General features: G+C 39.2%; 2 protein-coding genes across 5 annotated transcripts in view; one reads left to right on the top strand and one right to left on the bottom strand.

Annotated features, from left to right (window-relative positions):
• Positions 1-1,530: 1,530 nt before the first annotated feature.
• Positions 1,531-3,826, bottom strand: bcl7bb (BAF chromatin remodeling complex subunit BCL7B b). Its single transcript, XM_058080903.1, has 6 exons — positions 3,661-3,826; positions 3,172-3,247; positions 3,005-3,092; positions 2,652-2,813; positions 2,158-2,261; positions 1,531-2,069 (listed from the first exon to the last, which is right to left on the bottom strand). Exons 1-6 carry the CDS (start codon positions 3,771-3,773, stop codon positions 1,998-2,000), a joined length of 615 nt encoding a protein of 204 aa, XP_057936886.1. The 5' UTR covers positions 3,774-3,826; the 3' UTR covers positions 1,531-1,997.
• A 29-nt stretch (positions 3,827-3,855) lies between these two features.
• Positions 3,856-21,747, top strand: part of hip1 (huntingtin interacting protein 1) — a 56,264-nt gene continuing 38,372 nt past the window's right edge. Inside the window, exons 1-2 of one of the 4 annotated variants that reach the window (XM_058080899.1) lie at positions 3,856-4,223; positions 7,740-7,865. In XM_058080899.1, the coding sequence (XP_057936882.1) occupies positions 4,221-4,223; positions 7,740-7,865 (129 nt within the window). In that variant the 5' untranslated portion in view covers positions 3,856-4,220. Of the gene's footprint in view, positions 4,224-5,348; positions 5,368-7,739; positions 7,866-17,628; positions 18,499-21,747 lie in introns of those variants that run through there. The other 3 variants (XM_058080900.1, XM_058080901.1, XM_058080902.1) reach the window with 3 other exon arrangements.

Here is a 21,747-nt window from a genome sequence, read left to right as displayed (position 1 = left end):
CCATTGTGTCGTCACATTGAACAATAGGACAAAGCCTTGCATTGATAATTAATGAAGAGTAATTGCCTGAAGGTATAATAATTAAGAACAAATTAAATTAAAGCATCCGTGAACGTGTTTCGAATGGCTTACAAAACATCTGTTATAAACAAGATCACATTTTGTAATTTAATAATTCGTATTAAAATTGTATGTCCTTAACTCTCAGTTGGGCATAAAATTAATATCTGAAATAATGAAGCTGCACTTGTAAAAAGCTACTGTGGAGTCCAAAAAGTGACAAAACACATGATTGGAAGAAATGCACAGGTGGCATTCAACTGCATAACACTGTTTTTTTGTTTATATGTTAATACTAAGTACACTGTCCACGACTTGTATGTAAATGTATCCATCCGTTTAATTAAAAAGACAACAAAGCTAAGGTTTAGCATGTCGAGCAGATATAACTACAGGCAAAAACACAAGCAAACAAACAACAGAATACATAGTCTATGTCTACATAAACCTGAAAGGCCTGAAGATCCACCAGACAAGGATCGTCTGCCTCAGGATGGAACAAGCGAAGCGACGCTAGGACACACAGCCAGTGTAGCGGTTGGGCCAACTGCAGGATCCAGTAAGACACAGGACTTGGGTACGGAAACTCCAAGCAACACAAGTTTTGGTGGCACTTTCGCTCCTTGGAGTGAAATCCCACAGAGCCATCAGGAACATCCTAAAGCCTTGATGCAGCGGGCAGTGGGCACCCAGACACCCAGGCCAGGGTGTGTGAAGGTGAAAGACCCGAAAGACTTTCACTTTTGTGTCCAAGTAGCACCAATAGGTGTATTCATTTTTGCTAAAGTGCAATGAATCGCACTGTGGATATACAGTACACTCACCAACCATGTTCCACTGTATAATTAGCTCCAAAGCAAACGTTGTAGCTCGAGCTAATACCACCTAATTTTTAATGACAACAAATATATCAAGTGTTACTTCTGTGGTAGTAGTTTCTAATGTAAACCTGCACTGCATGAAGAGGGTTTGCTAATATTTTCATTTCATAATAGAGCTTAATAAACTACATAATTGTCTATTTACAATAATGACACTATTGTAACACATCCAACAGTGTAAACCAAGGATGTTAGCTTATTATATTGTAAAGACAGAATTTTAATGAAACTGAGTTGTATATCTGGCCATAGCCAGCCATAAAGTCACCCAGGCTCAGATTTGGAATTTGCATTATGGGCATAAGTAAATTAATTAATTAGTGAGATACCAATACCAATTTGAAAATGTTCAGTTTTTCTGAAAAACTACTAGAATGGTGGTTTAAGGCCGGGTTGTCCAGAACAATTTCCACTGATGGAAAAAATGAAGGATGCCTGAGGCCACTTTGACATGTTTGTGCCTTAAAATGCTAAAATAATCTACAAATTAGTTTTGTGTTATAGGTGACAAAGAATATATCAAGAACATGCAGGCTGCCAATTGTCCCCAGGTCGGACTATGGACACCCCTGATTTAAGAGGACCTTAATAACTGTATCTTCATTTTTATTATGTGGTCAATGATATTTGAGAACCAAAAATGAATAGTCATTGGGAGTATTTGTTGGAGATATCATTCCACTTCCTTGAGCACAGCTGACACACTCTCAAGCAAGGCACTGGACCCTCTGTTGCATGACCCCTTTCCTCAATTGCCTGTATTTCTGAAATGTGTGGATTGGCTCTGCAAATCACGCAACAAAATATAGTCTACATATAATTTCTCATCCACAGAAAAAAAACATTTTTAAAATGACCAGCACTCTCAATAGTTCACATCTAAAATTCAAAGAAAAAAAAATGCCTGTAGACCTGTTAGAAGCCAAGATCAGATTGTACAGACCTTCCAAATGAACTGCCAGTTGAATGTATATCAAGAAAACATCAGAGCCTTAATGTTATTGACCACTTCTGTGAAAATAGCCATGGATAGGTTTTCTATGCTTCTGCATAAAGCTATCTTAAAACAGTATTTTCTCCACTGCAAATCTTCTTCAAAGGAGGTGCTCCTGATTCATCCGATTCTTCCTGTAGCATAAAAAAAACATATCAAATGGTGGGTTTGCTACACTGGCTAACATAATATAATGAATGAAAATACTGTTTGATGTCAAACCTGTGTGTCTGGGGTGCTCCGTCTTGCAGTGCCTGATAATAGAAGGTCTTCCTTAATCAGAGTAGGAGGCTCATCTGCTCCATCTTGTCCAGAGTGGTCTGGTTCTGGATTCACGAGGTGTCATTAATTTCATAAATGTAATAATTGGTGATGAAGAAATGTAAAAATAAGTCATAAGTCAAACACCGAATCATATACTGTATACAGGGCTGCCAATTCCTACATGCAGAACAAACTCTGTGTATAGGGCCCCATCACTGCCATCAGGGATAGGGCACGAGTCACCCCAATCTAATAAAATGGCACAATTCACCCGCTCACCTGTACCTGGGGGTGTAATGGTACAGCTGCTGCCTTTTAAAATAATTAAAAGCAAATACAATTCTGCTTCGGGCCTCAATTTGGCCAAAGGTGACCCTGCTTTTATGGATCGAAACAGCTAACGGTACTTTTTTTCGTCTCTGTGGTGATGCACGAGAAAGCCATCAACTTACCATCCACAGTCTCCTGGCCTAGCATTGGTGGTTGAGAGTCTTCAGCGCGGAGGTTCGAGGTATGTGGAGGGCTGACTTGCTGCGAGCTGGAGGTGCTGCTGCTGTTGTTGTCCATCTTGGTATGGTAGACATCGGACAGAAAGCTCTGGTTGCTATTTTCATCTGATGAAAACAATATCGGAGTCATATTGAGCATACTACATCTGTGTGGTCATATTGTAGTTTCTGCTTTCTCATACTGTAGTATGAGAAAGTATAGTATAGTAAATTACAGTACAGCACATGAATACAAAGGATGCTAAATTTCCGGTATTTTTGCTATAAAAATATGCATTGTCCACCTGGAGACTCACCAGCAAAATCTGGCAAAGAGTTGGTGTTTTCAAGAACCACATCCTTTAGTCCTCTGACACCTCCACCGGTAGATTTGGTACGATAGATCTGATATGAAATGCACTGATATGAGTCACACACATATCATAATACTGTATATCAGGGAGTTTCCTAACTGCAACCGCACCTGCTTCGTTTCTGTCACTGGGACCCACTTGAATATACGCAAGGACGTGTCTCCAACAGTCACCCATTTCTTCTCCCTGAGGATTAAAGTAGTTTAGCTATATTTAGACAAAAGCTAACAATCATCTCCTCTAATCGGTGGATTTGATCCACGTCTTAGAGTACATGTCCGTGTTTTCTCCTTATCTCCTTATCTGTAGCGTGGACATAACACTGTCGTGGATAACGAATTGTGGTTATTACTGTCACATTAAGTCGTCCACTGGATCTTCGGAATAAGTAGTGCAGAGCTGCAGCCATATTGACAGATGCTGGCGGAAAAAATCCATTAGTCCCGCCTTCTTTTGGCAAACCGGGACACTTGATTGGCTTACATGCCGCGTCAATCATCGAACTTTTCCGACTGAAGTTAGTTGAACGACGTAGCAGCTAACAACCAATGGCCAGCTAAAACATTGCCTCCATATTGTTAACAAGACAGGCAACATACCATTTGCGCACTTTCTCGATGGCAGCCAGAACCTTTTTAATGTCGTCTTTAGCGCGGCTCCTGGTCTCAGCGCGGCCTGATCGTCCCGACATCTTGACGCTGTTATGAATCATCTAATGATGCATGAGGAAAACTTAAGATCTAGCCCCCGCTTATGCGATACCGTTGAGATCTCGCGAGATTTCCCCACTGTAATCTGTACATTCATACACGCCTACAAATTCCACCGCATGTGTTAGTACTGTTACTGCAGCAAGCTAGCTATAATACTCAACTTCGATTTATATAACAATGTCATTCTAGTAAATTATTTTTTTGCTTTTTTCGAGTTAAAATACACATACCAGCCCTCATTTAGCGTAATACGTGGACATGGACACATTGGTATTGTGTATTTTTAATTCGGAGTGTCCAAAAAGATGAAAGTGTAAAAACGACGTTGATAGATTTTTTAATTCTGTATGTTTTGATTACTAATTTTTTAACAGTAGCTGTTAAAATAAGTTACTGGAGACAACAAACCAACTGACCACAAAGGACTTATAGGAGACATCGATAAAATGGTAGGTGTCATCCTATCTTACATTTTCTATGAAACTGCAACTTAATGGAAGTGGTATCCAAAGTGTGGAGCTGCTGTTTTTAATTGAACCACAGTAGATTGTAAACATTTGATTTATTCATTATCAATGAAGTATATATGATTAGATATTACAATAATATTCTTTTTCGACTATAACACAAATATGAAATTGATGGTTCAGGTGGCCTAGCATATGGACGCTGGATTGGTTTTGGCATATTTAATGCACAATATGCACTAAATCAAATGTATGTAAAAAAAAAAAAACACTTCAACAAAGAATACTAGGCTGCACGGCGGTCGAGTGGTTAGCACACAGACCTCACAGCTAGGATACCAGGGTTCAATTCCACCCTCGGTGATCTCTGTGTGGAGTTTGCATGTTCTCCCCGTGCATGCGTGGGTTTTCTCCGGGTACTCCGGTTTCCTCCCACATTCCAAAAAAACATGCTAGGTTAATTGGCGACTCCAAATTGTCCATAGGTATGAATGTGAGTGTGAATGGTTGTTTGTCTATATGTGCCCTGTGATTGGCTGGCGACCAGTCCAGGGTGTACCCCGCCTCTCGCCCGAAGACAGCTGGGATAGGCTCCAGCACGCCCCGCGACCCTCGTGAGAAAAAAGCGGTAGAAAATGAATGAATGAATGAACAAAGAATACTCACACACCTCTGTAAATAAAGTTTGTATTTAAAAAAAATCAAGGCAACTGCAGGGGTAGCTGTAACAAAGTTAGTACTGATAGCAAGTGATGCACTACATTATTTTAAACGGTTCCATTTTTTCACATTATTTTTTGTGACAGCCTTATTTAATTAAATAAATATTTTTTTTTCCTAAAAAATCCTACACCCAAACACTCCACAATGACATTGACATGACATTGCACGTTTACGTGTAAAAAAAAATATTCACAGTGTCAGTACTTTGTCAATGCACCTTTGGCAGCAGTCACACCCCTGCAGTGTTTTATTTGTAGGCCTTAAACCGATCTTTGGGGATGTTCAGCCACTCCTTTTTGCAGAACTCTCAAGCTCCATCAAGTTGGATGGACAGCATCTGTGCAGAGATGAGAAAATGGGATTCAAGTCTGGGCTTTTAGAAACATCTCAAGGATGAGCAGTGGTAACGGTTGTTGTTTTTAAAATACATTTGCAAACATTTCACCAAATGTTTTTTTTCCAGGGTGTTTTTAAGGGGTTTTGTGGGGAGAAAAAATAATTTCTTCTATTGTGGAATAATGCTGTCACAATATGTGGAAAAAGTTTAGCTCAGTGAATACGACGTGACACACCCAGGTATAGCAGCTGTATAGCACTGTTACTGTGACTGAGTGCAATTTGTTGTAATGCACAATATATAGTATATATATGTTAAATATATATATTTTTTGTCGTCTTACTCTTTGTAAAGTTGCAAATAGCCAGTTTTGACTCTGATTGTATTTTTGATTCCACTATTTGACCAGCTGAGGGTGGTCTTGAGCCATGGTGTGGAAACATGTCCTCCTCAGAAACTAAAGGTTTAAATCAGAACTTAAAAATGTCCTAAAAACAGAGTACAGTGTATTATAGGTTTTACTTTGTTGCATATACAAGCACTGTCAATGTTGTTTACTGATTTAGCATATTCTGTATTTATTTAGTCATTATATCAGTTTTTTACTCATTGATATAGTCTTATTTTAGTCCTTGTTATCTCTCAAATGTGAATATTTTTTAATTTCCTTTGTCATCCATGAAAGCAGACCTATTATCTTTATGTTCTAGGCAAAATAAGACATTCACACTTTGGAAAACAGTGATCAACATTTTGCCTCCTATCTGATTTGGACCCAACCCCGAGCTGTGTTTGGCTCATTATGATTTGGGCCTAACCCAGGGGTCGGCAACCTTTACCATGAAAAGTGCCATTTCGCTTCCTCCTGCAGGCAAGAAAAACAGTCTGGAGCTGTAAATCACGACATAGCATATAAACTTTTAAAAGCTTTTTCAACTAACAACACTGAAATAATATAAACACCAAACTATATATGTCTTTTCGATTGGTTCCTGTATTTGTGTAAACTTAAAACAAATTGTCGCCAACTTTGACTTAAAAAGCCCAACATAGAGTTCACACATCAGGGCTCCAGACTGCAACTAAATGGTTGCATTTTGCGATTAAAATATGAGACATTGCGAGTACATCGCGGCAAAGGGAGCCGCAACAGGCAAGTTGAAGAGCCTTGGCTTAACTGATTGCTCGATTAATCAAAACAAGATTCAGATTAATCGACTAAGAAATTAATTGTTAGTTGCAGCTCTACAACAGACTTCTAAGCTTCCTATTCCTTTTTTGGACATGTTGAATTGTGCAAGTGTAAACGTGATGTTTGGAATAAACTAAACTATTAACGTTAATTTAATTATTTAAAATTAATGGGTCATATTTGTCGTATTGTCAAATGGGCAGTGATTGGTACATGATAAATAATGTTGTAGTGATTTTTGGAGAGCATGCTTACATTAAATATCGACAAATCGGTCAAACTATCCTGTGTGGTCGGCAAGTGTTGGCTAGCTAGTAGAGCTAGCACTGCTAATACTAGTGATGGGAATTTCAGCTTTTTTTAAAGAACTGATTTGTTTGGCTCCTCTGATTTTTTGTTGCTTGAATTGATTCTTCACCAAAGTAAGTGTAATATGAATTTCTAATGTAAAAATAGACGTATATCAAATGTTTATTATGCTCAACATGGAACACAGCGGAACCGTTCCGTTTTTGGCCAATCACGTACGCCTTGAAAGTCAAGGAAAACGACGGCTCGTTCACTTCAAAGAGGCGGCCCCAGTCGTTCGCCTTAAACAGTCGACTCTAAGAGCTGTTTTGTTCGCTTGCTATAGAAGAATACCTACAAACCTATTGAATGGACACTCCTGTCATGACTTTGAGTACAGTTGTAACTTAAAAACATGAGGTTTTACCCTCGAAGAGTTTTGAGAGGCGTCGCTGCAGGCATCATAAAATAAGCATGTGTTGTTTTTTGGGGGGGTTAAGTTGTTTGAACTTGGGTCCTTAAAATACTTCCGATTTAACAGCTGTAAGTACGAAATAAAATTATGAAAAATAGCAATTACAACCACGAAAAAGAACTGTGTTATTTTCTTGATTATCAACAAGTGGTATATATTACGCAATACGCGTTACGTATTCGCTTTACGCTGTAGAAGCCGATGACTGTAATCCAGTAAACGCAGCAATATGGGTGGCGAGTTTTATTTTGAAAAACCCACAGCGGAAGTAGTATATCACGGCCTGGCTTGATTACAAGGGCTTTTGGAGACTGCTGCTGTCATTGACTGGGGTGTTATTTACAGAGGCTAAATGGTCGGCTGAACAGGACGGCGAGTCCAACACAGCATGGGCAGCTCCCCGCCATAGTTAATGTAGCCTTTATGTTTTTTTAACACTATACTTTTCCAACAGACATTTTTTTCCTTTGGCTTATTTGTCAGGCTGAGACGATGGATCGCGTAAAAAGCTCCATGCAGCAAGTACCCAACGCCATCCCCAAAGTGATTCGACGCACCGGAGGGGCCAACAGCCTGGAGCTGGAGAAGGAAAACTTTGAGAGAGGACAGGTGTGTAGCAAACCAGTGGTATATTTGCTTTTTTCAGGTGGGGGAATGCGGGGAGTGACAGTCATATATAGCAAAACAGACGTCCCTGAAGTGGGAGAGAACCTCTATGAGAATGATGCCATGTTTTAATGTGACACATTGCATTACATTGCTTACTAATCATGTCAGTGGTGCGTTCACTGTAAGTCAATGTGTGTGATCAGCAGATACCAATGAGTCCCTACAACAAAAGAGCTGTTGAGATGTAGGTCAGTGGCCTTTTGAATTCAGATAATTGTGCTGTTTAGCCTACCAGCTGGGTAGAAACTAGACAGGAGCTTTGTTTGTGACTTCCCACCCTCACTATACCAGGACCCACGCCAACTCAGTCCTGGATTACCATAAAGATAAATACATGGAGACTAAATGTACTATTGTGGTGAAGTACACTTCTAGTGAGAATGCCAGGTCACTTTTGTGATTTGGATCCTGCTGCTTGGTGGTCCCGGTCCCCCACTTCTCCACACAGACGAGAGGGGGGGGGGTTAAGTAGGTCAAATGAACCAAGGTGGCCAAACTGCCTCTGATAGACCTAGACATTACTAAGCGAATGTGAACACCAGCTATGTGACCAGCCTGCATGTGGTCAGTTCTCATGCGGTTGACCCCCCCCCCCCCCCACCACCACCTTCGACACACGCTTCTCCCACGCAAGACATCGTGGATTAGAAAGAGGGAATGACGCATGCGTGGCTTTATGTGTTCCAAGCCATGCATGGTCACTAGGTCACTGTCAAGCTCTCACGTCACATTGTCTGGAAATATGTAAAAAAATAAAGCAATAATCAGCATTTACAATCATAAATTTGATTGTCCTTATGACTGGTTTTTAATAAGTAATTATGATGTTTTGTCACTGTATTTGTTATGAACGTGTGTGCAACTTAGTTGATGTTTGACTGTTGAGCTGAGGCAGGGAGTGCAAGGAATCAATAAATCTGCTTTTTACTTGGCGCGGGATCAACAAGAGATAATCTCATCTCATCTGTTTTGTTCTAAAGCCGCCTCAATCTGTTGGTTTTACCTCTTTTTATTGTAAAGCAAATCTCCTGTGTTTTTAAAATCACTGCCTTGCCTCGCAATCAGTGGAAACGCTGTGTTTATAAAGATTCAACTTTTATAAACTCATAACATGGGAGATATATAATGGATTAATATCATGGATTCTACGCTCCTTCAATACAAGGAGCTCATCAATTAAATCACCTGTTCGAGAAAACCTGCAGCATCTCGGCCCTCCATTGACACATGTGCTATAGAGTATCGCATTCTGTGGATTGGAGTCACAGGGATTTGGACTGTGGTTGACACGATTTGTGGCAGAAAGGCAAACAATAGTCCTTTGTGTCTGTCAATTTAAATACAAAAGCATTGAGCATTGTCAGTGTGCAGTGCAAACCCACACTGGGATTGGCATTGTCGTGATTGGTCATCCGGTTGTCAATCAGGCGCTAGGCTAATAATTTGTAGTTTCCAAGTTAAAACCAGTGAATGTGACATTTTTCACAGTTTATATTATTTGTGTTAATATCAGATTCATGACCTTGGACACATGACGGTAAGATTTGCTTCCTTCCTGCGGTTTAAAGCATATATGTATCATCCTGTCACGCCACTGTGCTGAGTAAACAGCAAGGGAGTGTTGCAAATCCGCTCTGTCACAGCGTCCACATGGGATATAATAAGAATGGAAGAGGAAGACGGCAGTCAAGTAGCACACATTGCTTGATTGTAATGACCTGTTTAGTCTCATCACAGCAACTGACCCTTTAATTTAGCTTTTAGAGTTTGGAATTTAACCTGAAATTTGTTTTTTTTATGACAATATGTTCATGTTCTGAGTTTCTACGAGAAGAAAAACAACCCGTAAATAGGCGCACAGTTCAGCTCAATGTTGGAGACGTCTGTGTACTCCTAGATTGCAACTGCTCCACAGGATATTTTTTTTATTTGGGAGTTAGTCGAGGCAGTAATCTCTGGATAGATATGCACCATAATTAGAGCTTGTGGGAGGCTTCTGGGGCACCAGTTCCGCAGCTGGGGTATGCAGTTTGTGCCGCTGACTGACAACACATTGTGTTGCAAAATTAAGGCCTTAAAATTCGACTGCCAGCCTCCCTTGTTTTGTTCAGAGTTATATTGTTATATAGTTATGATATAGTTAATTTCCAAACAGCTAAAATAATGCATAAAGCTAAAAATGTCATCCAATACTTCTCTACAAGAGAGGAGAAATATGATCTCCGGGAAGAACTACATTTGAAACACTTGTATGCTAGGACTACGTTAAAAAGCCATAGCATTTCAGTATTGAACAAAGCAAAATTTGTTCTCAATGAGAAATCACTCCACACTCTTTATTGCTCTCTGGTTCTACCATATCTTACTTATTGTGTGGAAATATTGGCTAATAACTATAAAAACAATCTTCACTCGCTAAATGTACTGCAAAAAAAGGCCAGTAAGGATAATTCATAATGCCGCCTACAGAGAACATACTAACTCCTTATTTCTAAAATCACAAATACTTCAACTTGCTGATATAGTTAATCTTCAAACAGCTAAAATAATGCATAAGGCTAAAAATAACCAATTAGCTAAAAATGTCATCTAATACTTCTCTACTAGAGAGGAGAAATATGATCTCAGGGAAGAAGTACATTTGAAACACTTCTATGCTAGGACTACGTTAAAAAGCCATAGCATTTCAGTATGTGGAATCAAACTACGGAATGGATTGAGTAAGACCCTCAAACAATGCACAACCATGAGCCAATTCAAGAAACAATACAAGCAGTTGATGTTTGCTAAATACAAGGATGAAGAGTTTTGAACCAGTCATGATGTGCTATATATATCACTATATTGACACTTACTATGGTACCCATTATGGCATTGGATGCTCATATCACCTCGTACTTCGGTACGGGACAAAAAATAAAAAAAAACAAGAAAATTCAGAAAATTCCCAAAAAATTCCAAAAGAATTTCAAAAAATTCCAAAAGAATTTCAAAAAATTCCAAAAGAATTTCAAAAAATTCCAAAAGAATTTCCAAAAAAATCAAAAGAATTAAAAAAAAATTGAAAATAATTAAAAACAAAATAAAAAAAAATAAAATAAAAATATGGAAAGCAGGAAGTGAACAAATGTAACAGTTACTGATTGTAAAAGTACCAGATGGAGGGGTAGGATTGAATAAGCTTTGCTTCTTCCTACTTCTTTTGGACATGTGGAACTGTGAACTGATTATGGGATGCACTCAAATGTAATCTGATGCATGTTCAAATGAAATAAAACCATTACCATTACTATTAACATTAAAAACAACAACAAAAGAGTCTGTATCTCACCAGCCATGTTTTTTCAAACTTCAATCATCCAATCCACTAAACCAATGGCAAGGAAGATTTGTAAACAATTTTTATGGGCACAACTCAATACTCAGTGGATGGATATACGCTATGTTTTGGTATGTACCCTTTCTTGTACTGTTTGGACTGAATTTAGAACTGGGGCTGCACTTTGGTGTAAGAGCATAGGATCAACTAGCATATTTACCGGATAGTACGTATTCATATTTCTTCCTTGTTTGTCCTCCGTCTCGTTCCTGATTAAGTCCCATTGTCTGGCATCTACCTCACTTTTTTTTTACATCCTGCAAATCAAAATATGGTGGCGTTATAGATGATTATCCATACACATACATGCAGGAAGCATGCATGAAAGAACAAAGACTAAAATTACTGAGACAGCAGAACCAGCAGGCGGGTGATTGTGGTCTCGTTGCACAGACTGGACAGAGAATACAAACACCGGATATAAGTGACAGGTCAGATCATGCAACAAAGTGTACCGGCGATTCGCTGGTCATACGTTAACAATGGCTTTGACTTGCAGATTGTTTTGGACTTTTCTTCTGCGCTTGACTGCAATGCAAACAGCTAGAGAAATGATTGAGGGGTTTTTGAGGACTTTCTGCTTTTGTTGCAAGTGGCATCATTCTTAAAATTGTATCATCAGTTTTGTGGTAAATATACAGTCGTATGAAAACATTTGGGCACCACTGATCATTTTCAAGATTTTACTTTATAAATGATTGGTCGTTCGGATCAGCAATTTCAGTTAAATATGTGATATAGCAGACAAAGACAGTGATGTTTGAGAAGTGTAATGAAGTTCATAGGATTTATAGAAAGTGTGAAATAATTACTTAAACAAAAGTAGGCAGGTGCATAAATTTGGGCATCCCAACAGAAAAAATACATCAATATTTAGTAAATCCTCCTTTTGCAGAAATAACAGCCTCTAAACCAGGGGTCTCAATCTCAATTTACTTGGGGGCCACTGGAGCTCGGGTCTGGGTGAGACTGGGCCGCATCAGGTTTAAAAAAAAAACACAAAAAAAAACAACGCATTTATTAAAAAAAAAATAAAAAAAAAACTTCGCTTTGGTTCCAATTTTCTACAAGAAAAGCTCTGATAAAACATTCCACTGTTCTCAAATATCTTACTTTTTATTTTTCTACACAAAATAAGATGAAAAATAAATAAATAAATCAAGAATAAAGAAAATCAATCAATCAGTAATAAATAAATAAATATAATAATAATAATAAAACGGCAAATAATAAAAACTTAAGAAACCACATATAGTTGGTGGGTAGACAAATTATTTTTTTCAGATTAAAATGAACAAAGCATTATTAGAGCCCTGTAGACATGACAAAACACGACTATAGTCACATTTATACTCTTTTTATTTACAACATATTGCGCAACTGCAGGGTCTTGAGACACATGCTAACTCGCAAACTAGAGAGCTAGCGACCTAAATGGTAGCCTTCAAGTTATTTCCTTTAAACTTAAATAGCCAAAAACTTACCACTTCCACACGGATAGGGAGGATAACTATTAACAGTTATTTAACCTTTAACATGAACATTAATCAAACGTAATAATTTTTTCTGGGGGCCGCGTGTTTGAGACCCCTGCTCTAACCGCTTCCTATAGCTTCCAGTGAGGGTCTGGATTGTAGTTGAAGGTATTTTTGACCATTCTTCTTTACAAAACATCTCCATTTCAGTCAGGTATGATGGTTTCCAAGCATGGCGACAGCCCACTTTAAATCACACCACAGATTTCTTTTTTAAACAACAGTGATAGTCATAGTTGTAAATACTATAGTACTATAATACTATATAGTTATAAAACAATACATAATAGACATAGGGCGGTTAACAGTAAGAAAGGAGGGTTGTGCATTATCATTTGATTTGTCACAGGATGAAACGTGGAATGTATACTGACAGAAATCAAGTTGAATATGAAAAAGAAAGAGTAGTTATGTAATTGTGCTATATTGGTGAGAGAAAGAGAGGGGGAAAAATACATTAAGTTAAGTTAAGTTAGTTGTGCCAATAAAACATCAGCAATGTGGTGACAATGTTGTCAGTTGAACTTTGAACACTAGTTTTGCATACATAAAAATATTGGCCAGCATGGGTTGCGTTCCCACACTCAGATAAATTAGTTTTTACCCCCAAGATTATTAATGACAAGCCGGAAGAAAAGAAATGAAAACAATTAACCAAAAATATCTAAGTTAAGGTGCCACGCATGCAAACAGAATCTCTATTAGCAGATAGACACAGATAGTGTCAGATTATGGGACAGTTTATCTGGCAAATGAAACACCCAAGGACTTTAACCCCAATTCACAGAGTCTATTCTTATTCTAACACAGGCTGTCTTGCCAATGCACATTTTTTTCTGAATCCACCTTTTCAGTTTGTTATACTAATCGTGTCTTTTTTTTTAAAACTCAGCTTACTGTATTGTTATTTAATTCAAGAAACACTACAAGCAGTTAATGTTTGCTAAATACAAGGATGAAGAGTCTTGAACCAGTCATGATGTGCTATATATATCACTATATTGACAGTTGCTATGGTACTCATTATGTCATTGGATGGTCATATCAAAAAATCAAAAATTTAATTTTTTTTTTTTTATTTAAAAAAAAAAATGTAATTTTTTTAATAACATTAAGAAAGCAGGAAGTGAACAAATGTAACAGTTACTGATTGTAAAAGTACCAGATGGAGGGGTAGGATTTAATAAGCTTTGCTTCTTCCTACTCCTTTTGGACATGTGGAACTGGGAACTGATTATGGGATGCACTCAATTGTAATCTGATCTGTAATCTGTTTGTTTTTATACACTATAGTTGAAATGCACTGATAATTTGGATAATAACCCCATAACTAAGCGGTGGAAATGTGTGTATGGTTAATGATTTTTTCGTTGTAATAACGCTTTCTGACAATAAATCATACACTGTATGAAAGCCTTTTTAATGCTGCCCCATTTGTAAGGTTCATGCGTTTGTGGAATTGGCAGCACAGCTGAGTATTGAGTTGTGCCCATAAAAATTGTTTACAAATCTTCCTTGCCATTGGTTTAGTGGATTGGATGATTGAAGTTTGAAAAAACATGGCTGGTGAGATACAGACTCTTTTGTTGTTGTTTTTAATGTTAATAGTAATGGTAATGGTTTTATTTCATTTGAACATGCATCAGATTACAATTGAGTGCATCCCATAATCAGTTCACAGTTCCACATGTCCAAAAGGAGTAGGAAGAAGCAAAGCTTATTAAATCCTACCCATCCATCTGGTACTTTTACAATCAGTAACTGTTACATTTGTTCACTTCCTGCTTTCCGTAATACGGTTTATTACGTTTTTTTTTTTTTTTTTTTTTTATGAATAGTGGTTGCTTATTAAGCCCTCAAAAAAGGACAATAAAATTTCAGATACTTATTTGCTTATGTGTTTATTTATTAATAAGCTGACAAATATTTGAGTGCTTACTTTGTATTTGTATGTAAAATACATTCTGCCTTTCTGATACTTTTGTTGTAAAAGTCTGATCACCCTCTTGGTGAGTTTGGGTATATAATTATCCATCCTGAGAGTCAAAGTAATTAATTAATTCAGCAGGACATACAAATATATTGAATGCATTTGATTTTCTGCCCGCAAGTGCTGGCAATCAGAAGGCATGTACTGGTTTATCTGGTAAAAGGATTTTGACACACCAGTTTTTCACAGTTGATGATCTTAAACAATCCAGTTGGGGGCATCAGTCACCTAGACTTGCTCTCATGATGATCATGGTCTTTTTCACCCTTGAAGGATACGTAGTCTTACAACTGGACAGTACTTTACATGTTAGTATTGATCTGATACCAAGAAAATACAGAACCAGTATTGCCAATAAAGATACTGATACAGATGCTTTTTACTTGAAAAATTATTGAATTATTTTGCATGTAATTTGGTGATCATGATATAGTCAGAATAAAACACAGGACAAATATTGTAGGCAAATACATCAACAAATGTATTTCTGACTAATTTGACAATCTTGGTGCCATAATGTACACGCTGCTGCCCAACCTGCAGAGGGCGCAAGTTAGATTCCCATCACCATTGGAGATGTCACCACCATACTGATTTTTGGCTTGAGCCCTTTATATTCCGGATGCCCTTCCTGACGAATACCGCTGGTGCTTACTAGTGGAGATTCGAACCTGAGGCATCTGCTCCAAAGTCCAGAACGCTAACCACTACACCACGGTGGGCTCGTATGACCTTCTAAATACAGTTTGTATCATTAGAGCCCTCAAGACATGAACTAGCACCCCTATGGTCCCCTTTATATTACAGTACTACCCAATATAGTAGACATAATAAGAATACATAAGTTTCTGAATGAAAAAATATGAGAAGAATGTTTATTTTTGAATGTTGCTCGTCTTAGCCGTAAATACACACACGGAACATAGAACATTAGAAAAGTTAGTCACTTTGTTACCAATAAATAAATGTGCTTGACAATTTGAGACAAGCTTTTTACACAAGACTCCGCTGATACATCCCAAAAATATTATGATATGCAGTAGGTCCGTATCGCCCTTCCGGAGTTTACCCCAAGTTGCCATGGTGACACAACTGCTTAAAAAGAGAGCTACCTTTGCTGAACACAGGTCGCTAACCGACTAAATTTGTTTTGTAGAATACTCCGCCAACGATTTTTAATGTCACTTCAAAATTTTTCTCATAACCTGTCACTCCCCTGTAAGACCAAGCTCCGAACCTGGGGTAACCTGGAGCCTTCTCCATCACTGCCCCCACCCTCTGGAACTCTTTCCCTCTCCCTCTCCCACTCTTTGCCCCATTCACCCTGACCTTCCCAGTTTCAAAAAACAACTAAAAACCCACCATTTTAAATCTGTTTTTAATATCTAACTTTTTATATCTGACAGCTGTGCCCCGCCCCCGATTTTTCTCATGTTTTAACTGTGTATTAACCAATGAATGTTGTATTTTGGTGTGTCTTCTACTCTGTTTACTTGCTTTTATTCAACTCCATTCTTCTGTAAAGTGTCTTTGAGTATTTTGAAAAGCGCTATACAAATAAAATGTATTATTATTACAGTAAACCTCGGATATATCGGACTCGGATGTATCGGAAATTCGCTCACAACGGACAGATAAAAAAGAACCAATTTTTCTGTAATGCATTTCCAATAAAAATTCATTGCATATATCGGATTTTTTATAACGGATTTCGCCTATTTCGGACAAAATCTCCAGTCCCGTTCCAATGCATTTCCATTAAATTTCCCTCGCATATATCGGATAGGCCGCTATACGACGTCATTTGCAGCGTTTGCAGCGTTGCCTGCGCGCCCAGGTACATTGGAAACATAGTCAAGGAAGTGCCTTTTTATAACGGATAAAATCCGATATATAAAATGGACATTTTCCAGTATACGCATATAACAGATTTCGCTTATATCGGACAAAACCAGTGGGAACAATTGAATCCGATATATCCAAGGTTTACTGTATTATTATTCATTCATTCATTTTCTACCGCTTTTTCCTCACAAGGGTCGCGGGGGTGCTGGAGCCTATCCCAGCTGTCTTCGGGCGAGAGGCGGGGTACACCCTGGACTGGTGGCCAGCCAATCACAGGGCACATATAGACAAACAACCATTCACACTCACATTCATACCTATGGACAATTTGGAGTCGCTAATTAACCTAGCATGTTTTTGGAATGTGGGAGGAAACCGGAGTACCCGGAGAAAACCCACACATGCACGGGGAGAACATGCAAACTCCACACAGAGATGCCCGAGGGTGGAATTGAACCCTGGTCTCCTAGCTGTGAGGCCTGCACGCTAACCACTAGGCCACCGTGCCACCTATTATTATTATTATTATTATTATTATTTTGAATGCCTTATATTTGTATTTGTGTTCATTTTGCCATTTTTATACCTCACAATATATATATATATATGAAAACATTAGCTAACATAGCATAGGCATTCAATTGAAACTGCATGATTTATTAATAGGGCGGTCTGGTGGTTAGTGCGCAGACCTCACAGCTAGGAGATCAGGGTTCAATTCCCGCCCTCGGCCATCTCTGTGTGGAGTTTGCATGTTCTCCCCGTGCATGCGTGGGTTTTCTCCGGGTACTCCGGTTTCCTCCCACATTCCAAAAACATGCTAGGTTAATTGGCCACTCCAAATTGTCCATAGGTATGAATGTGAGTGTGAATGGTTGTTTGTCTATATGTGCCCTGTGATTGGCTGGCGACCAGTCCAGGGTGTACCCCGCCTCTCGTCCGAAGACAGCTGGGATAGGCTCCAGCACCCCCCGCGACCCTCGTGAGGAAAAGCGGTAGAAAATGAATGAATGAATGATTTATTAATATATTTTTGTTTTGAAAAAAAGAACAGTGGTATCAAAACCAGACATGTGTATCTACCCGCTGACCCCCAACTTCCAACCACAACAATCCAGCAGCCAGACAACAAATGACAACTCTGCCGGCCTTCACATTTCAGACATAGTTCAGGCTGCAGTGTAAAACATTCCTGCATGCTTCCACATAGATATTGTTACAGCTGCCTTTTGGAGGTCACATTTTTAGGACGGGTGAAGAGTTAATGCATGAGACGGGGTGTTTTAGTTGTGTATCTCTGGTAGTCTTATCATTGTGTTGCTGGGAGCCTCGTTTAGAAAGGAAAAAAGTGTTTTTGCAGGACCCCTGGCGGGTCTCGAATCCCGGTTTGAGCACCGTCATCCATCCATGTTGTTATTGTGTTCAATCAGGATGTCCGCAAACTTAAAGACACCCGCGCTGAGACGTTTACTAGCGGTCGGGATGTGCGAGTGTTTTTTTTTTTTTTAGCGGCGCTCGTCCTCGCCGCTCTTAGTCCCGGACACCTCCGCTCCTCGGCGGTCGGTCGCATGCTGCGTGGCGGTCCCAGTCGTGGAGGAAGCACGTAGAGCGCTAAAGGAAAGGGGGGGAAAAAAGGAAGGAAGTGGGGTAAGGGATGCATTTTAATACCAAATCGGGACACATGTTGAGCTAACGGCCCGCTCCACCTCCCCCTTCTTCTCCTTGAAACACATTTGTTCCTCAGCTCGTCGCTTTGGATCAAACCAGCGGATCTTCGCCTCAACGTTGTAGCGAAGGAAAAGGACCATGGATCTCAGTAAAATTGTAAGTGTTCAAGCATAGGTGATTCCATAGCATCCGTGTTTTTAAGAGGGGTGGGGGTGGTGTGCTAGAAGGTATTCTCAATGCAAGCAGCGACTTGTTTGTCTCTGGCTGCGAAATGGGAAGTTTGTGTTTTTGCTTGTGGGGGAGAAAAAGGGAACGGTGGTGTGTTCAATGGTGTATGGCATGTTAGGGCATCTTGACAAATGTGAGTTTTTGCTTTTTGGTTTGTTTTGGGGGGGGGAAAGGCTTGTAAAATTTTTACATCTAAGGAGAAGGAAACAAATGACTGTACTACAAAAGAGAAAATGGAGAACATAGTGATACATTATTAACATGTTAAAGAAAGATTCACTGTATTTTTGTATTTTTTGAGGCAAACCATGGAGGGGCAACATGTTATTACATCCCAATGTCTTAAATGACTAATATGGACTAATATAGTAACATGCATACAACTACTTTACTTCACACATAAATAATAGTTTTTTTAAAAAGCGATTCAGTGAATGGCGTGATGGAGACAAGTGACCCGGTGTTCCCGATGCGCTGGGGCAGGTGCATTTAAGAAACAAGACCAGCCTTTCACTGAAAGAACAGGCGGGATGTACACTTTTAAGGAGTGTGGGGGGGGGACCGAGAGAATCTTATAGATCAGTGTTAGGTCAATTTAACATAAAAGCGCTTTATTTGCTTCTCTGATAACCACAAGTAGTAAAGCCTCGGATGTGGAATTGTGTGACGTGCGCTGGGGTACACATGGTACAATTGTTTTGATGGAAAGTCAAATTTATTGTGCAAGTTTTCTCCCCAAGGCCGTTTATTGTGTTTATCGCTATGTTTTGGCTGTTGAGCTTGTCTGGAGATGTTGTGACATGAAAACAAGTCTATAGATGCAAGTTGTTTTTAGATAGTAGCATCTATAGACCTCTTTTTTGACGACAAGATTAAATTGTTTAAAGAAAAGCTGTCTTACAAGAACAGGGCAACCAGAAGCCAATCAGACTGTGAAGGATGGCATCGCTACTGTGAACGATCACACACTTAATATGTTCGATGCATAAGGCACATGTTTAAGTGCTTTACGCACACTATAAACCTACCAACAGCGTCACTCCGTTGTGGTGTGTGGCTTTTTTTTTGTTCCATCAGAGTTGTACTACTGCTGACATTTTTAATGTCCAAGCAGAATCTGTAGTAATCCTGATTTCATTCATTCATTCATTTTCTACCGCTTTTTTCCTCACGAGGGTCGCGGGGGGTGCTGGAGCCTATCCCAGCTGTCTTCGGGCGAGAGGCGGGGTACACCCTGGACTGGTCGCCAGCCAATCACAGGGCACATATAGACAAACAACCATTCACACTCGCATTCATACCTATGGACAATTTGGAGTGGCCAATTAACCTAGCATGTTTTTGGAATGTGGGAGGAAACCGGAGTACCCGGAGAAAACCCACGCATGCACGGGGAGAACATGCAAACTCCACACAGAGATGGCCGAGGGTGGGGACCGAACCCCGGTCTCCTAGCTGTGAGGTCTGTGCACTAACCACCAGACCGCCGTGCCGCCGTAATCCTGATTTGATCAAAGTTAATTAAGATTTGTGTGATCAAAACATAATCTCTGTGTAAGACTTCTATCAAAACATGTGATAGAAGCATCAACTTCCTGTGAGCGTACTCTCTTAGCATCACAGGAGCTGGCGTTCTTTTTCCATAAACATCTACTGCAATCTATTTGACATAAGTATTTTCATAACTACACCTAAACATACTGTATTTTTTGTAAGTCGCACTTTTTTTATAGGTTGGCTGTTGCTGTGACTTATAAATGAAAAAAGTGTTTATGTTACATCAACACTGGACACCTTTTCTGTTTATGTTTATTTTTTATGTAGCTGAATAACCATTGTGTTAGCATATCTTACACCTATTCAGCCTGTTCTCTATTCTTTTATTGTTAGAACTTGCCTTCCGAGATGATGTAATGTCTGTTTTGGTCAAGTAGTTTGTAAAATTAATTACCCGCAAAAAGTGCGACTTATGTATGTTTTTGCTACCTAATTCGGTACGGGACAAAAAAAAAAAAAAAAAAATGTATTATTAACATTTGAAACACTTATATGCTAGGACTACGTTAAAAAGCCATAGCATTTCATTATGTGGAATCAAACTATGGAATGGATTGAGTAAGACCCTCAAACAATGCACAACGATGAGCCAATTCAAGAAACAATACAAGGTACAAAAAAAAACTTAAATTGTATTATGGAAAGCAGGAAGTGAACAAATGTAACAGTTACTGATTGTAAAAGTACCAGATGGAGGGGTAGGATTTAATAAGCTTTGCTTCTTCCTACTCCTTTTGGACATGTGGAACTGTGAACTTATTAATACGGTAAATGAGTGGTAGAATTGTCCGAAATGGCCCCCATTTCAGCTATTTAATTACAAGTTTTATTCATGTTGAGCAGTGTGTCCTAGGCTTGTTGTGTGGTAGTTGGTCCCTAGATAATCCCCATCATTTCCTTAAGGAACACACACCCACATCCACAGAGTGTGTGTGATGGATGGTTCCATGTGATCAGTGATGGAGCGCATTGACAAAGTGGCCCTCGCAGCCTCATTGAGCTGCACAGATGTTCCTTTTTATTGTGCGTCCACATGACATCAGCAGTCCTCCCAGAAGTAGAGCTCCAGAGCCGAAGCTTCACACGAGCCTGCAGAAAGCCATCCCGTTACGAGAGGCTCATAAAAATGCCACAGGAGTGTAGGTCTGAGTTTAATTAGGCCGAGTCCAGCCTTCAGCATATGTTTATCTTTCTTTAACCAGCTTCTGTCTTCCACCTCTGTCCCTCATGTGTGACTTATGCACTTCTAACGCGATAAAGCTGTATGTCTTTTTAATGGGCTCTTCAGAGAGGTCTTCATTCCACTGTGCCTCAGACTTATTTGGACGGGATGAGTGATGCGCAGTGGATTCAGCGGAGACTGGCTAGAAGACTTTATGATCTTGCTTTGTGATCAAGTCTAAAGCAACATTTTAATATATGGAAAGTTAGCTAAGTGGCAATGTAGTGGGTGTTAGTGTCATATATATTACAGCAGTGATTTTCAACCTTTTTTGAGCCACGGCACGTTTTTTACATTGGAAAAATCTTGTGGCACATCACTAACCAAAAATGTTACAGAATGTCTCTACAACCTCACACGTGCATCAATAAGTCCATCGGAGGAACAAGCTAGGTGTT

Source organism: Doryrhamphus excisus, chromosome 8 (genome assembly GCF_030265055.1).
Source record: "Doryrhamphus excisus isolate RoL2022-K1 chromosome 8, RoL_Dexc_1.0, whole genome shotgun sequence".
NCBI lineage: Eukaryota > Metazoa > Chordata > Actinopteri > Syngnathiformes > Syngnathidae > Doryrhamphus > Doryrhamphus excisus.
This window is presented reverse-complemented; position numbering and strand designations above follow the sequence as displayed.

Bases quoted from the DNA above. Each gene is read 5' to 3' on its own strand.
- bcl7bb (XM_058080903.1), bottom strand. From the start codon at position 3,773: ATGATTCATAACAGCGTCAAGATGTCGGGACGATCAGGCCGCGCTGAG. The intron at 2,814-3,004 runs GTGAGTCTCCAG...TGTTTTCATCAG, and splicing joins CTCTTTGCCAGATTTTGCTG to ATGAAAATAGCAACCAGAGC. The intron at 2,262-2,651 runs GTAAGTTGATGG...TCGTGAATCCAG, and splicing joins AGGCCAGGAGACTGTGGATG to AACCAGACCACTCTGGACAA.